The sequence below is a fragment of the Megascapheus bottae genome, chromosome 4 (assembly GCF_031878675.1).
Source record: "Megascapheus bottae isolate mThoBot1 chromosome 4, mThoBot2.hap1, whole genome shotgun sequence".
Classification (NCBI taxonomy): domain Eukaryota; kingdom Metazoa; phylum Chordata; class Mammalia; order Rodentia; family Geomyidae; genus Megascapheus; species Megascapheus bottae.
The window spans coordinates 80,519,824-80,536,392 of record NC_143512.1 but is presented as its reverse complement, the minus strand read 5'-3'; the positions used below and the strand labels follow the sequence as shown (position 1 = coordinate 80,536,392).

Sequence of the window (16,569 nt, the reverse complement as noted above, 5' to 3'; positions counted from 1 at the left end):
AGGGAGTTCCTCGACGAGATCTACTAAACATCAGCTCCAGATTACATTGTTGTAGTCCACGACTCCACTCGTGGGATTTCGAAGTCCTGGTCCGCGCCCTCGAATTCCTCCCCCCCTACAGCTTCTTGACCGATGGAAGTTTCCAAAGGCCCGGCGCTTCCAGAAGGTACTGTCCAGCGTGAAATTAATCTCGGTTGAAAAATAAGTCTCGCGGGCGCTGCACTGCGCACGCGCGCGCTGGGGAGCCTCTCTCGCGAGAAGGCGGCGCGCCGCTCGCGGTTCCGGGAGTGGTCTCTTACCGGGCCAGAAGTAACTCCGGCTGCGGCACCATGACGTCCGTGGGGACCCTCGCCTTCGACGAATATGGACGGCCTTTCCTCATCATCAAGGACCAGGACCGCAAGTCTCGTCTGATGGGACTTGAGGCCCTCAAGGTAACGGTCCGGGGATGAAGGTAGACGGCCGGAGGAGCGGCGGGTGGTGCGCCTGCGCGAGCCGGGAGCGGCTGTGCCATGTGCGGCCCAGGTGGAAAGGCCGAGAAATGCCGCCGTCCCGGAGCCCTCGGCACCCGGTCGGCGCCCCGCTTCCAGACCCGGTGTGGGCTCAGCGTGCGCCCGGGTCCCTGGCCGGGCCCTGCCCTCATCTTCATTTGCTGCGCTCTCTCAGAGGAGCAGCTCGTTTTTCTTTGTCTCCTTCGAGTGCATTTGTGAAGGGCGCATCCCTAGATCCGGCCCTCCCCACCCAGAATGCGCCCGGCCCCGTCGAGGAAGAAGCCGCCTGCGAGGGAGGTGCAAGAGGAGGAAGCTGGGACGTGCGAGAGCTAGCGCCTCCAGGGAGGGAGCCACTGGGGAGGAAAACGCGGGCGGCCAGTGGAGGAACTGTGTGGTTCCCGGGCTCAGGCGGAAGCTCACGAGGAACCCACCGGGAAGGGGCCCGGGCGTGTGGCCTAGTGGTAGAGTGCTGGCCTCGCATGCACGACACCACAGAAAAAAGCCAGGAGTGGTGCTGAGGCTCTAGCCTTGAGAAAGTCCAAGGACAGGGCTCAGGCCCTGAGCTCAAACCCAGACTGGCAAAAATTAAAAAAAAGAAAAATCATTGGGAAGGAGGGCATCCACTGAAGGGGTTTTAAGTAGAGGAAATCAACATTTGATACAAACTGGGCGGGGGTGGGGATAAGGAAGCAACAAGAAATTGAACCGGTGCAGGGCTAGAGAAGAAAAGGAGAGCTGGCTCAATCATCCAAACACATGTGCACCAGGTCTAAAGAATCCTGCTTTACTTAGTGTCTTGTAATTTACTTAAACTCATGTAGAAATCATACAGCTCCATGGAGCGGGGCATTCGGCTTAGTGATAAGAGTGCTTGCCTAGCATGCTCCAAGACCCAGGTTGGATTCCTCCGTACCCCAAACATTAAAAAAAAAAAATAAGCCGGAAGTGGTGCTGTGGCCCAAGTGGTAGAGCTCTAGCCTTGAGGTAATACAGGTCTTCAGTCTTAAGACAAATTGCATAGCTCATCTGATGGCCCTCACTGGCTTACCACTGGAGATATTTGTCCCATCACACTGAAGACTGATAGCTATTCAGTAGGATCACTTGAAGAATTGGCCATACTGTGCTTGAGTCTTGGTAGATGTTCAGTATCTATTGCGTTCAATTCCATTTTTCACCTAAACAGACTCCCTATACACACACAGCAAATTAGCAGTATAATTGAAGTTACAGATGGGAGCTGGTGGCTCACACCTGTAATCCTAGCCACTTAGGAGGGTGAGACCTGAGGATCGTCTTTCAAAACCAGCCCAGCCAGAAAAATCTGAGAGACTCTTATTGCAGCTGCCATTTTGTGGTGATCATATGAGTTTACAGAATCAACCTCTTGGAACCAGGGTAGTTGAAAACTTACAGCTGTTAAAGAGCAGAGTGGTGATATAAGCCCACTTCTGAGTCAGAGGCAGAAATCTAGAGCAGTGTTGTTAGACTGCACATCACTGCATTGGTAGCCAGTGTCCATGCATTGTCCTGACAGAATGGCAGAAGACAAAAAATTGACCCCACCTCAAGAAATATCTGCCTCTGATTATTATCCTCTGTGGTGGTGGGTGATGGTCATGAATGATGATGCTGTTGGTGATGATTATTTTGCTAGCGCTGGGACTTGAACTCTGGGCCTAGGCACTGTCCTTGAGGCTTTCTCAAGGCTAGCCCTCTACGACTTGAGCCATAGCACCACCCACTTTTGGCTTTTTCTGTGTATGTAATACTAAGGAATGGAACCCAGGGCTTCATGGATGCTAGGTGAGCACTCTACCACTAGCCCATGCTCCAACAATCTGGGTGGGGCAGTAGCCTTGAGCTGAAGAGCTCAGGGAGAGCACCTAGCCCAAGATGAAGCCCCATGACCCACCAAAAAAAAAAATTCTACCTGATGTATACCGTCACAGAATCATTGTTGACTGTTGGGCTACTATTCAAGACTACTTCGGCAGGCAAAGTTGGCTCTGTGGACATTATGTTGGCCCAGGAATCTGTTTTGTACACTGGGCCTCACAGTCAAGGTTCACAGTGCTACATGATGTTTACAGTTAGTCTCTGCAAGCACTATGAGTTGATGTGTCTGTTCTCTGCTGTCAAATGGGTTGTTATTTTTAAAATAAGCTATGTGTTTCTACCTTTTGAAATTGTTTGTAACTGAGCATTTGCCTTTTCTGTGTTTCGTGTAGTCTCACATCATGGCTGCAAAGGCTGTAGCAAATACAATGAGAACATCACTAGGACCAAATGGTAAGAGCCTTACCATTGTGTTTAGAGTTTAACATCAGAGTGGTCAATACAGCTTCTAGAAAAGTAGAGAGAATGGAGGGAGGTTTGGGCTTTGGTTCAGTTGTGAACTGCTTTTCTACCATCATGAGGCTGTAGGTTTAATCCCCCAGCACTATAAAGGAAAATACCTATTAGAATCATGCAGGGAGGAAATATGCCACTACTCTGACCCAGGCATGGTATTTAGTGTATTCCAGGCTTGTTAAAAGTTACAATGAGCTGTCAGCTTTTTTGTCCTCTCTGGTGTAGCCATTTAGCCTGTTTCCAGTATGATGGTTTTGGTTAGCCATTCTAAAACCATTATGCTGTTGAATCGTTAGTTTCTAATATATAGCAAAAATGATGACTGATGGAGGGGTATACCTCACTGCTTCTTGAATTGGCTGCTCAGAGACCTAAACATTGTTGTCTTCTTAGGGCTGGATAAGATGATGGTGGACAAGGACGGGGATGTGACTGTAACTAATGATGGCGCCACCATTCTAAGCATGATGGATGTTGATCATCAGATTGCCAAGCTGATGGTTGAGCTGTCCAAATCCCAGGATGACGAAATTGGAGATGGAACCACGGGGGTGGTTGGTAAGAAGATAAAATACCCTTTCTAAATTTAAGAACTGTTGTTTATGTGTTGGTGCTTTTAAAGTTTTAATTTTACACAGACTGCTTGTTCATCTGCCTTCACTCAAGTTTTATTATCCAACAGTAACTGAGCAGGTCAGTGGGATATAAGAACAGCTATTTAAAATCAATCACAGGGTAGTAGATTCTCTGAATCAGATTATGAGGAAATGGTTGGACAAGTTCAAAGCAAGTGGAGTTCTAGGCCTCAAAGCTTAGGTATCAGGAAAGAATGAAAAGGAGGTTGTTAAGCAATAAGATGGGACAGCCAGTTGTGATGTGTAGTGTTTTAGTTGGGGCTAATCAGTTGGTTAAATTATAAAGAAACGATTCATTGTGGTGAGACAGACAAATAATTCCATTCCTCTGCTGTTTGTTTATCTTGCTTGTTTTCATTTATTTGTGCCAGTCCTGAGGGTTGGGCCTCAGAGCCTGGATGCTACCCTTAAGCTCTTTTTGCTCAAGGTTAATACTCTGCCACTTGAGCCATAGCTCTTATTTCTGGGTTTTGGGTGTTTCATTGGATCTAAGGCTCCCACAGACTTCCCTGCCTGGCCTGGCTTCAGAGCATATATTTAATCCTAGCTATTCAGGAGGCTGGATATTAGTTTGAAATTGAATTTTTGGTGGAGAAAGCCCTGGTTCTGAGGCTACAGGCTAAAGTATAGAATGCTAACTTTCTGCAACAAATTCCCAAATGATTAACCAAGAAATATAATAAGATAGGACTTGGTGGCAGTCTGAAGGTAACACTGGGCAAAAGCATGAGATAAGCCAAAAGGGCTGCAAGTGAGGCATGACTGATAGGATACTTGCCTAGAAAGCATGAAGCCCTGAGTTCAGAGCACCAGGACTGCTCCCTCTCCTTCCCCAGTCATCTGTACCCTGGCATATGGTACATGCCTGCAGTCCCGTCTATCCGGAGGTTTAGGGTTGAGGGTTTGAGACCAGTGTTGACAAAGTTTATCCTGGCCCTACCTCAAAAACAAAATAAAAACACATGGACACCAGATGGTACAGTACCTCACATGTATGATGTTTCCCCCCACCGCCATATCATAACCAAAAAAATACATGTGTGTGTGACAGGCATTGAAATGGAGGAAGGAGAAGTAAATATGACATAGATTTGAAAGTCCTCTCAGTCCCTAGTCCGGGAATATATATTCTTCTAGGATTATATTTTCTAGTTAACATTTTCGTGTAACTCAGGAAGAAGTGAACGTTTATCTATAAGGGAAGACACCGATTAGACCTTTACCAGAACCAAAAGTAAGGATAGAGTCCCTTTCAGAATAGTCTGGACTTCAAAACACTGCTGGGTTTATTTCCCAGGTAGCTTCCAGCTTGTAATGATAGTCTATTCTGAACGCTTGAGTTTTTACTAAACTGGTGATCTGTTGCAGTGCTGGCTGGTGCTTTGCTGGAAGAAGCTGAGCAGTTGCTGGACCGTGGCATTCACCCGATCAGAATTGCAGACGGCTATGAACAGGCGGCCCGCATTGCTATTGAACATCTGGATGAGATCAGTGACAGTGTCCTTGTTGACATGGTGAACACAGAACCCCTGATTCAGACAGCCAAAACCACACTGGGCTCCAAAGTGTGAGTCTCATGTTGATAGTTTTAAGTTTCTGTGATTTTGATTTTCCTTGTTTTTAATGTCAATGTAGGTAATACACATCGTGTGTTTTCATTGGAAGCTGGCTTTCCCTTTGGGTTATAAATCATCTTGACAATATTTTCATACTAAATAGTCCTTCAGACTGATTTGACCTATTTGGTGATTCTACCAGTGACACTTTCTCGTGTCATTTCTTTGCTAGGAAGTCATGGGCAAAGGGATTGCACAGTTTATTCACAAATTTAATCTCCAATGTTGTAGTTTACATAAAGGGGAGGTTTGGGGAGGAGGGGGTGCCAGTCCTAGGGACTTGAACTCAGGGCCTGAGCACTGTCTTTGTGCTTTTTCAAGGCTAGAGCTCTACCACTTGAGCCACAAGACCACTTCCAGGTTTTTTTCCCTATGTGTATGGTGCCGAGGAATTGAACCCAGGTCTTTGTGCATGCTAGGCAAGCACTCTACCACTAGGCCCAAACTCCTGGCAATAGGGGAGTTTCATTTTGTCATTTTCATACATACATTCCGTTTACCTCTACCAACCTCACCTCTTTCCCTTCTCCCTTAAAATAGTTTCAGCAAGACTCATTGCTTTATTTTTATATATACATATATAAAGTACTCACACCGGTCCTTGTTCATCCTCCCCACCCCGCTTATATGTGTACCTACCCAGCATGGCCTGTGTGGGTGGGTGTGCCAAGTAGTTTCCCCATGTATATGGTGGCACACGTGCATATGTTTTGATGAGACTAACCCCTTTTTCTCTTTCCCCAGCCCATGATCTCCTATCATTCAATGAGATTACTTATGCCATCTTTACACATACATGTAGTGTAGCTCAGTATTATGACCAGGTAATTTCAGTGCTTGCCTAATTCCTTCTATTTGCTGGGATTCCCTAGTGTCACCAAGATACAAAATCAAAATTTACACAAAATTGCATAAAGTACCATAAAAATTGGTTGCAAGAAGCTTTATTTCACTTTCGCAATGTTAGATGTTTGGTGTATTTTCAGTTTTTTATTGTTATTGAGGTGATGTAAAGAGGGGTTACCAGGCCGGGAGTTTGTCCTAATGGTAGAGTGCTTACCTGGCATGCACAAAGACCTGGGTTCCACTCCTCGATACCACATATATAGAAAAAAACCGGAAGTGGTGCTGAGGCTCAAGTGGTAGAGCTCTAGCCTTGAGAAAGTCCAAGGACAGGGCTCAGGCCCTGAGTTCAAGTCCAGGACTGGCAAAAAAAAAAGTGAATTTTGAGGTTCTCTATAGAAAATGCTCAGGTTCTCTTGATAATGGCCAAATGAATACCATCATAGAGAAAAAAACACTGTATGCTACTTTCTTTGGTTGTTAACGTTGTGTTTACAAGATCAGATTTATTACTTTTACTGGATTATTTGTCTTTTTGGTGTAGTGACACTTGAACTCTGAGCCCCTGAGCTCTTTGGCTCAGGGTTACTACCCTACCCCTTGATGCTCTGTGCCGCTTCTAGTTTTCTGCTGGTGAATTGGAGATAAGAGTCTCTTGGACTTTAGTGCTCCGGCTGGCTTTGAGCCTCAGATCTCAGCCTCCTGAGTAGCTAGGATTAAAGACATGAGCCACAGTACCTGGCTTATCTTTACTATTTTATTTGAACTTAGAAAACTATTCTTAAAATGTTGTTGCCTTTAAAATATTTTGGCCTTTTGTGTACTTTAACATAAGGAAATGGTAAATTTCATGTGATAAAAATGGAAATTAACTTTTTTCTCCTCTCACTTTATGGTCCCCTCTGGGGTCCATGGATGTATGTTGATAGTCCCTGCCCACAAATTGTTGAAAATGTAGATTGTAGCCAGGTCAGTGGCTCATATCTGTAATCCTAGCTACTCAAGCTAAGATCTGAGGATCACAGTTCAAAGCCAGCCCGAGCACTAAAGACCATGAGACTCTTAATTAAAAGAAAGAAAATGTAGGTTGTGATCTCCCTTCATAGAAAAATGGACCATGTTAGATTTACAGAGTACTGTGAACTCCATTCCATAATGGGTTTTGCTTTGGTTGCAGTAGTTGTGAAATGTGTGTGAGAAGTTCTATGGTGTTTTTATCAGAGTTAATAGCTGTCACCGACAAATGGCTGAGATTGCTGTGAACGCAGTCCTCACTGTGGCTGATATGGAGCGGAGAGATGTTGACTTTGAGCTCATCAAAGTGGAAGGCAAAGTGGGCGGGAGGCTGGAGGACACCAAACTGATCAAGGGCGTAATTGTGGATAAAGATTTCAGTCACCCACAGATGCCAAAAGTAAGTCACTGCCTTTCTTTGCTTCATTCTGTATTCCCTCTCAAATCCACTTGTTAGGAGCTGGCTCACACCTATAATCCCAGCTGCTCAGGAGACAGGTCTAAAGATCTATCCATGCAGACAGATCTTCAGATAACCAGCAAAAGGCTGGAACTATGGCATATTTTCAGTGGTAGAGCATCAGCTGTGAGCCAAAAAAAAAAAAACTAAGCAAAAGCACAAGGCCCTGAGTTTAAGCCCCGTTACCAGCACCAAGAAAACTCCCGCTTTGTTGAATTGTTCTGCTTTTTCTCCATAGAAAGTGGAAAATGCTAAGATTGCAATTCTTACATGTCCATTTGAGCCGCCTAAACCAAAGACAAAGCACAAGCTGGATGTGACCTCTGTGGATGACTACAAAGCCCTTCAGAAGTATGAGAAGGAGAAGTTTGAAGAGATGATTAAGCAAGTAAGTAGCAGTCCTTAGTGAACACTGAACTCCCAGACGAAGGGATTGCATAGGTGAGTGTGGTTAATGTGGCACTAACCTGAATTGCTGTCTTGATGCTTCCCTTTTTGGGCTGCCGATAAAATGATAAAAGGATAAATATGAAGGCTGAGAGTCTGGCCTACTGGTAGAGTGCTTGCCTACCATGCACCAAGTCCTGGGTTCGATTCCTCCATACCACATACTCAGAAAAGGCCCAGAGAGGTACTGTGGCACAAGTGGCAGAACACTAGCCTTGAGCAAAAAGTGTCCAAGAACAGTGCCCAGACCCTGAGTTCAAGTCCCAGGACTGACAAATAATCATGAGTCAAGTGGCATACAAGGGCAGTGGCCTGCTCTTTGGCATTGCAGTTCCTTTAGGGAATTTAAAACAGTTAATCTTAGGGAACATGAAAGAAGATGATAGTTGGAACATTATTTATCATAGGAAACAAATTAGAAGGTTTCTCAGTGTTTCAGAGAATTATTAGATTCACTCTTCTGCATGCTGCCTTTTATTGTAGGCACTGGTGTACAGCTGAACCAAGTTCTTGTTACAGATAGGCTTAGAAAAGGCCTCTAGGGAAAGGAAAGTACAGTCTGGGTGAGCATTCCAGGCTGAGGCAGAAGTGTAGGAATAGCCAGTGATTGGTTGAAGCCTACTGGCAACCTCTGGCTAAACACTAAAGGAGAAAAATGACGGCTTTGAAGTTGAAAGTTTTGGGTAGCTCAAGTTGGGCATTTGCAGGTGACTAAGAAGGAACTGCCGCATACTGAACACTGCTGATAGCCTGCATTTGAAGAGGCCAGAAGCCTGGGAAGAGGGGGAAGCCCGTGGTAATTGGTCCTGCAGTGCTTTGGGGAGTGGTCCCGTAACCTCAAGTGTTCTCCACAGGAAGAATGACCATCTGTCACATGGCCTTCTTGGGAAAAGGCATTTGTGGGCCTTTATTTGCACAGTGGATATGTGCTTCTTACCAGAAGCAGAATTGCTAACCACAGCATTTAAGAAGGAGAGATAATTGGGGCTGGGACTTTGGTCTAGTGGTAGAGTGCTTGCCTAGCATGCACAAAGACCCAGGTTTGATTCCTCAGTACCACATATACATAGAGCTCTAGCCTTGTGAAAGTCCAAGGACAGTGCTCAGACCCTGAGTTCAAGGCCAGGATTGGCCAGAGGGAGAGAGAGAGAGATCATAAGTTCAAAGCCAGCCTTAGCTACGGATTGAGGCTTGATTAAGCAGGATTGCTTGTCTTTGGATCCATGAACAATTCCGTCTTGGTCTTCAAAGTACTGTTACATTCCAGTGAGATGAGCAAGGTGTAGAAAAGCATGTCATAACTTGATTTTATTTTAAGCACACACGTGCTTAGGGTAGGGCAGAGCTGATAAACATGCAGGGCAGGCATTGGCCTTCTTGACATGCCTTTTGTCTTGCTTCATAATAGTGGCTTTGGCTTGAATTACTGGCTGTGGCTAAAGTTGGAACCAACAGAAAAATAAACATTTGTCTGTTTCCTTCTTGCTCTTTTCTCTGCTTCACCTACCCCCTGACCCCAGGTCCTAGGACTTGCACTCTAGGCCTTTTTGCTCGATGCTAGGGTTCTACCACCACTGTGAGCCATAGCGCCACTTCTTGTGTATTCTGTGATTAAGTGAGAATAAAGAGCCTCTCTATCTTGAGCCTTCTGCCCAGGCTAGTTTCACTTCAGTCTTTAGATCTCAGCCTCTTGAGTGGCTAGGATTACAGCCACCGGCACCCATCTTTTTTTTTTTCCCCAAACTCTGTAACATGTAATGCTTCTTGTTATTAATATGATTATTCCATTTTCTTTCCCAGATCAAAGAAACTGGTGCTAACCTAGCTATTTGCCAGTGGGGCTTTGACGATGAAGCCAATCATTTACTTCTTCAGAACAATCTGCCTGCGGTTCGCTGGGTTGGAGGACCTGAGATCGAGGTAGGAAGCCCCCCAGGAGCGCCTCCCTGGGCGTGTGGCTGAACTTTGGGTGCATATGGGATTCTGAAGGAAACAGCCTCATCCTACCAGGCTCCAGTTAGACAAGGAGCAGGAGCTAGAGAGCAAGGAAGTGCTAGAAGCATGGCATTTTGTTCAGCTTTCCATAGTCCTCTCCCTTGGCCTTGTTGCTTTTTGCTGCCGCTAAGAACTAACAGCCCTCGTGTGTGGAGGAGATGAGCTGGGGGTGGGGGAGGGCTGTTCAGGTGAGAGCTGGGCAGCGCTTCACAACCTGTTCACCTAACAAAGTACTTTGCCATGCACAGGAAATTTTCCCCCATAATAGAGTAATTCCGCTCACAAGGGAGCCGTAGGTTGGGGTTAGCTCATTTGTGACCCAGTTTTGAAAGATCACCAGTGTTCACCATTACTTGCCTTCATCCTTTTTTCTGCCAATTAGCTGATTGCCATTGCTACCGGCGGGCGGATTGTTCCTCGCTTCTCAGAGCTCACAGCTGAGAAGCTGGGCTTTGCTGGTCTTGTACAGGAGATCTCCTTTGGGACAACTAAAGACAAGATGCTGGTCATTGAGCAGTGTAAAAACTCCAGGGCTGTAACCATTTTCATTAGAGGAGGAAATAAGATGGTAAGACTCTAGTTCTTTGTCCTGGTTTTAGGACATTTTTGGCTTTTTGGCACATAATGAATTTGGCTAAGATAAAGTTACTGTTTTAAAGAAAATCATTTTTCTCAAAGAAACAATGATGGGTATCATGCAGAAGACTAGCTGGGCATGGTGATAAATGCCCATAAAGAGTTAAGGCCGCCCTGGGCCATAGTGAGACCCTGCCTCAGAAGCCAGGAAGTTGAGGTTGTGTGGCAGTGGTGGGGCAGTACAGTGACTGGTCCAGCTTGCACAGGCCCTGCACAGAAGAAATTAGTAAGTACCACAGAATGCCAATTTGCTTTCCATTGAAATAAGTGTTGATGAGATTTTTAGCACTATGATAGATACAGATTATTGTGGGAGTCTGTTTCTAATTACCTTATCAGAAGGTAGAGATTGAGTATTACAGCATTCCCTTTCTGCTTATTCTTAACCAAGATGGTTACAAAGATGAGCCTTAGGAATATTGCCAGGGCTTGGCCAGCACTTGGTCTCAACCAAATATACCAACTCAGCTCTATGCAAATAGCCGTGACCACATTAACTTACATAGAATTTCTTCCCAGATCATTGAAGAAGCAAAACGGTCTCTGCACGATGCGTTGTGTGTCATCCGGAACCTCATCCGTGATAATCGTGTGGTGTATGGGGGAGGTGCTGCAGAAATCTCCTGTGCTTTGGCGGTCAGTGAAGAAGCAGACAAGGTAAAAGACTTAGGGACTTCTGGCTTGAATAGTACCTAGCTGTGGAATTCAATAGCTCTAACTCTGAATGAACAAAAGCCTGAGTCATGTGTTTAGGTCTTAACCTAAATTTATTCTCATACTGTACCATATTCAGGTCACTGTAAATGGGTGTTCCTCTGCCACTTTCAACCATTCTTGATTACTGGAATGATTTAAAAATTAAGCAGTGGAGGGGAGAGTGCTTGTCTAACATGCTCAAAGACCCGGGTTCAATTCCTCAGTACCACATATATCACCACGTACATAGACAAAAGCCAAAAGTGGTGCTGTGGCTCAAGTGGTAGAGCTTTGGCCTTGAGAAAGCCCAGGACTAGGGGGGAGGGGAAAGAAAGGCAGCAGGAACTACTTTTAGGATCTCTCAAACACGTATTTATGTCTTCTGCATCCTTGTTCAGTAGCGAATGATAGCTTGATGTTCTGAAGCCTTAAAAATACTCAAGCCAGGGCTGAGAGTTTGGCCTAGGGGTAGAGTGCTCGCCTAGCCAAGTTTAATTCCTTAGTACCAAATACATAGAAAAAGCCAGAAATGGTGCTGTGACTCAAGTGGTAGAGCTCTATCCTTGAGAAAGCCCCAGGACTAGCCAAAAAAAAAAAAAAGGTGAGGAAAAAAAAAAATACTCAAGCCAGCCAGGCGCAGTGGCTCCTAGCTATAATCCTAACTACTCAGAAGGCTGAGGTCTAAGGATCGAAGTTTAAGGCCAGCCTAGGCAGGAAAGTCTGTAAGACTCAATCTCCAATTAACTACTAAAATGCTGAAAGTAGAGTTGTAGTTTAAAGTGGTAGACACTAGCCTTGTTCACCAAAGCTTAAGAGTACCCAGGCCCTGATCTCAAGCCAGACATAAAGCAAGCATGGGTAAAAACTGAGACTGCATCTCTAGTTAACCAGTGAAGTGTCTGACTGGTGGTATGGCTTATTTACACTACCAGCTATGAGCAAAAAAAGCCAAGCAAGAACAAGCAGCCTGCAAGGTGCTGGTGGTTCACACCTGTGATCCTAGCTACTCAGGAGGCTGAGATCTGAGGGTTGCAGTTCAGAACCAGCCCAGGCAAAAAAGTGTCCATGAGACTGTTATCTCCAGATAACTACTCAAAAACCAGAAGTGGCACTGTGGCTCAGTGGTAGATTTCTAGCCTTGAGTAAGAGAGCTGAGAAACAATGCCCATCCCTAAGTTCAAGCTCCACAACAAGAGGCCTAAAGATCGAACTTCTTAAGTTCTTTATGCATTCTTCACATTGTGTAGTGTGGTTAGGCTTGTTCTCTTTGGGTTTGGTTTTGCTGCATGTGCTTACCAGCCCTGTGCCCTTCCAGTGCCCGACCTTGGAGCAGTACGCCATGAGAGCTTTCGCCGATGCACTGGAAGTCATCCCCATGGCCCTTTCCGAAAACAGTGGCATGAATCCCATCCAGACCATGACTGAAGTTCGAGCCAAGCAGGTGAAGGAAAGGAACCCTGCGCTTGGGATTGACTGTTTACACAAGGGGACAAACGGTGAGGAGTGTCCTGCTGATAGTGTGGCATGATATGTGTGTTTATATTTCGTGTTTGTATACTATGCGGCTATGCAGCATAATACACGCACTTTGGGAGTCGGGTCCTGGGACTGGAATGTTTAAGTTGATTATATCTTGGGAATGGGTCAGTCCTCACAACATCAAACTCAGGCTGATAGAAACATAACTTCAGTACATCCATAGTAATTGTATGACGCTCTTAAACAATTAAAAAGTGGTTTTCAAAAACATTTTCTAAGCTGGGCGCCTGTGGCTCACGCCCGTAGTCCTAGCTACTTGGGAGGCTGAGATCTGAGGGTCACACACATTTGGAAACGAGCCCAGGTATGAAAGTCTCTGAGACTGTTATCTCCAGTTAACCACCAGAAAACCAGAAGTGGCACTGTAGCCTTGAGCTGAAGAGCTCAGGGACCAGGCCCAGAGTTCAAGCCCCACAACGGACAAGAAAAAGAAATAAATGCTTTCTGTCATTTGAACACAGCCCTCTATCAAAGTGGTTCTAGTGTCATAGAAATTCTGAGTTGGACTGTTGGGTTTCTGTGTGCCCAAAGATGATGGCTGGCACTGACATCTGGCTGTTGTCACTGGCCTGAAAGGTAGAAGGGGGGTGGGCTTGTAGTTTTCTTGAAAGTGTGACCCTAGGACTCCGGTGTTGATGAGGACATTCTGCTCTTCCCTATCAAGCATAGGGTTTGACCATTTGTTCTTGCACGGAGATTGGGGTATGTTCTGACCTCATGCTCAGAGCCCAAGGACTGTAATGATAAAACACATCAGGCTGCATTTAGTGTCTCTGAATTGAACGCCTCTGGGACTCAATATTTCTAGGGAATATTTTGTATCTCAGAGCCTTCAGAGGTTGGGAGGTGAGAGTTCAGAGGAAAGTCCTGTCACTGGCACTTTGTCTGCAGCTAGCTGAGCCAACAAGAAGAGTCCTCCCCAGCAGCTCCCATAGCCACGTCCACATTCTACACTGTCCCTGGAGCTGTGAGATTTCACTCATTCAAAAATGAAGGGTGGCTAATAGCCGTAGCCTCCAGTTTGGTTTGGTATTAGGGACAATCTCCCAGACTGGGCTGATGGCCTAGAGTAAAGTCATCCTGTTACCTCAGCGTCCCTTGTGACTGGGGCTGCAGGCCTGTGCTGCCATGACCAGCTGTACTTAATTTACGTGAGTCTTTAAGTTAAAGCTGCTTGGTGATACTAAGCATGTGTGCTAAGAGGAACTGGTTTGCTTGTGTTTTTCAGATATGAGACAGCAGCATGTCATAGAAACCTTAATTGGCAAAAAGCAACAGATATCTCTTGCAACACAAATGGTCAGAATGATTTTGAAGATTGATGACATTCGCAAGCCCGGAGAATCTGAAGAGTAAACAAAACGTGTAGATGTGCAGTCATAAACAGGTCTCCTGCGGTGCCTCCGCAGTTATTTATCACGTCCTCTCGGGTGCCGGCGAGGGTGTCCTAACACGACGGCTCCATGACCGTGGTCCTCGTGTTGAGAGCTGTGTAGTGCAAATGTACTACCCCGGATTTTGTATTCATTAAAGAGATCTGTTGAAACAACCTTGATCTTCAAGTTTGAGAAACATTTATTGTAAGATTAATTAAATGCTGCCTTAACTGAAGGGTTTGAGTACATTTTTTTCAGTGTAAAGTAGGTGTTCTTTCAGCATAGGGAGGAATGTGAACTTGGTTCTTGTCTCACTGCTCCCATGCAGAATTTGGCCTGAATGGGCAAAGCCACGGCCCCAGCATGAGCTCAGGGCAGTTCCGACACAGTTGTTTTAAGGGGGAGTCCCGGGAGCATGGCCTAGTGGTAGCATGCTCACCTAGCATGCATGAAGCCCTGGGCTTGATTCCTTGATACCACATACACAGAAAGAAGCTGGAAGTGGTGCTGTGCCTCCAGTGATAGTATGCTATCCTCGAGAAAGCTCAAAGACAGGGCCAAGGCCCAAAATTCAACCCAAGGGCTGGCAAAAAAAATTGGGGGAGATATATCTATATAGACATATAGGTCTATACAGGATATGTATTATATAGACATTTATTTATTTATTGCCAGTCATGGGCTTGAGCTCAGGGCCTGAGCACTGTCCTTGGACTTTCTCAAGGTTAGAGCTCTACCACTTGAGCCTCAGGACTATTTCTGGCTTTTTTCTATGTATGTGGTACCGAGGAATTGAACCTGGGTCTTCGTGCATGCGAGGCAAGCACTCTACCACTAGGCCAAACTCCAGGCCCCAATATATGTAGACATTTATACATAGATACGTATCTGTGACATACAAAGATTCGGCTTAATTTCAGTTATGTTCTTAAAATTATGTGCCAGTGATTGCCTGTAGAGATTTTTCTTGAATACTTGTTGTAGAATAGGACATTTGAAGTATGGTGTAAAAACTCAGTTTTAATTTAAAAAAAGGGAGAACTTCAGAACTGGTAAGAAGTGTCGTGGACAGGTGGACTGGTGTTACTGCTTCCTACAGTAATACCAGCCATGGTAGTTCTAGATCCCCACCAGAACCCAAACCTGGGCTCAGTGAGGACCATTTAGTCTGAGTGCACACAAGACATTTGATCATTTGCTGGCATCCCTGGCTCGTAAGTTGTAGAACAAGTTTGTTCTGAGCATTCTAGCAGTGTTTTGGGGTTGTTGTTTTTTTCTGTATTCTGCCCCCCACATGCTATATGTGGTTCTTCCAGAAAAACATGGTGGCAAAGGCAGAGGAGAGAATTACAGGCCAGTCAGATCCTTGGAATTAGGAAACCACAACTCAATAAATTGGTTTAAGTGATATTTGACTGTGAGGCAGTACACAGCCACACAACTGCTATATCCTTGTGTTCTCTGTGTGCATTGTGTCATTGAGCACTTTGCTAAATCCTGTGGGTTTAGGAACAGCCTCGTCAGTTTTCTTCCTAAATGGGGCTTGTTCATAAAAGCATTTAGAAGAACACTGTACCTCTACATGCTGGCACACAAATGCTGCCGCTGCAAGTCAAGTTTGTAGTCAGACCTGCCTTCTCAGCCCTCCTGCCTTGGTTTCACACACCCCCAGGCACAGATGCCTGCCTGCCTGCCTGCCTGCCTGCTTCAGGTAGTAGGGCAGGAAGGGTCTGAGTTTGCAATGGGCCTGGCTGGCACGAGAACCCACATTGAGTATTCCCGGAGCAGCCTGGTGCTTGGCCCCTCGTTCTCATCTCCACTTGGTAGAGGATCAGGAAAGTGTCCCCTCAGTCGGCTCTGAAGCCAGGTTTCTGCAGAAGCCATGCTTAGTCACCCTTGACTAATTCAGGACCAATTCAGCAAGATTGGCCTCTCAGTGAGGCCTATCACATGGCCCCACACACCGCATGCCTGCGTGGGCTAGGTCCACTGTCACTACATGACTCAGCGAAGGCTTTGGCCCCATGTGCTTTGCTTGAAAACCCCACCTCTTGTTCATCATGTCCTGGGTGCTCCCCACTTCCACTTGACTCTGTGAGGTGTGGTGCCCCCAAGTTGACCTATAAGGGGTACACAACTGGAACCGGGCAGGCAGTGGCTCACACCTGTAATCCTAGCTACTCAGGAGGCCAAGATGTGAGCATCAAGGTTCAAAGCTAGCCCAGGCACAAAAGGACCTGAGACTTATCTCCAATTAACCTCTAGAAAATGAGAAGTAGGGCTTGGCTTACGGGTACGGCCATAATCTTGAGCTGAAGAGCTCAGGGACAGTGCCCAGGCGGAGTTCAAGCCCCACAAAAAAAACTATACTACTGGAAGATGGGAGTTTGGCCTAGTGGTAGAGTGCTTGCCTAGTATGCATGAAGACCCAGTTCGATTCCTCAGTACCACATACATAGGAAAAAG

At 45.8% G+C, this 16,569-nt stretch overlaps 1 protein-coding gene across 1 annotated transcript; it reads left to right on the top strand.

The window, feature by feature from the left end:
- Positions 1-262: 262 nt before the first annotated feature.
- Cct5 (chaperonin containing TCP1 subunit 5) lies at positions 263-14,277 on the top strand. Its single transcript, XM_090332135.1, has 11 exons — positions 263-434; positions 2,723-2,783; positions 3,240-3,404; positions 4,850-5,048; positions 7,162-7,354; positions 7,653-7,802; positions 9,662-9,781; positions 10,239-10,424; positions 11,012-11,149; positions 12,504-12,684; positions 13,956-14,277. Exons 1-11 carry the CDS (start codon positions 330-332, stop codon positions 14,081-14,083), a joined length of 1,626 nt encoding a protein of 541 aa, XP_090188261.1. The 5' UTR covers positions 263-329; the 3' UTR covers positions 14,084-14,277.
- The last annotated feature ends 2,292 nt before the right edge of the window (positions 14,278-16,569 follow it).

Coding starts and splice junctions, on each gene's coding strand:
- Cct5 (XM_090332135.1), top strand. CDS start 330: ATGACGTCCGTGGGGACCCTCGCCTTCGACGAATATGGACGGCCTTTC. Junction 5,049..7,161: donor ACCACACTGGGCTCCAAAGT/GTGAGTCTCATG, acceptor TGTTTTTATCAG/AGTTAATAGCTGTCACCGAC. Junction 9,782..10,238: donor TTGGAGGACCTGAGATCGAG/GTAGGAAGCCCC, acceptor TCTGCCAATTAG/CTGATTGCCATTGCTACCGG.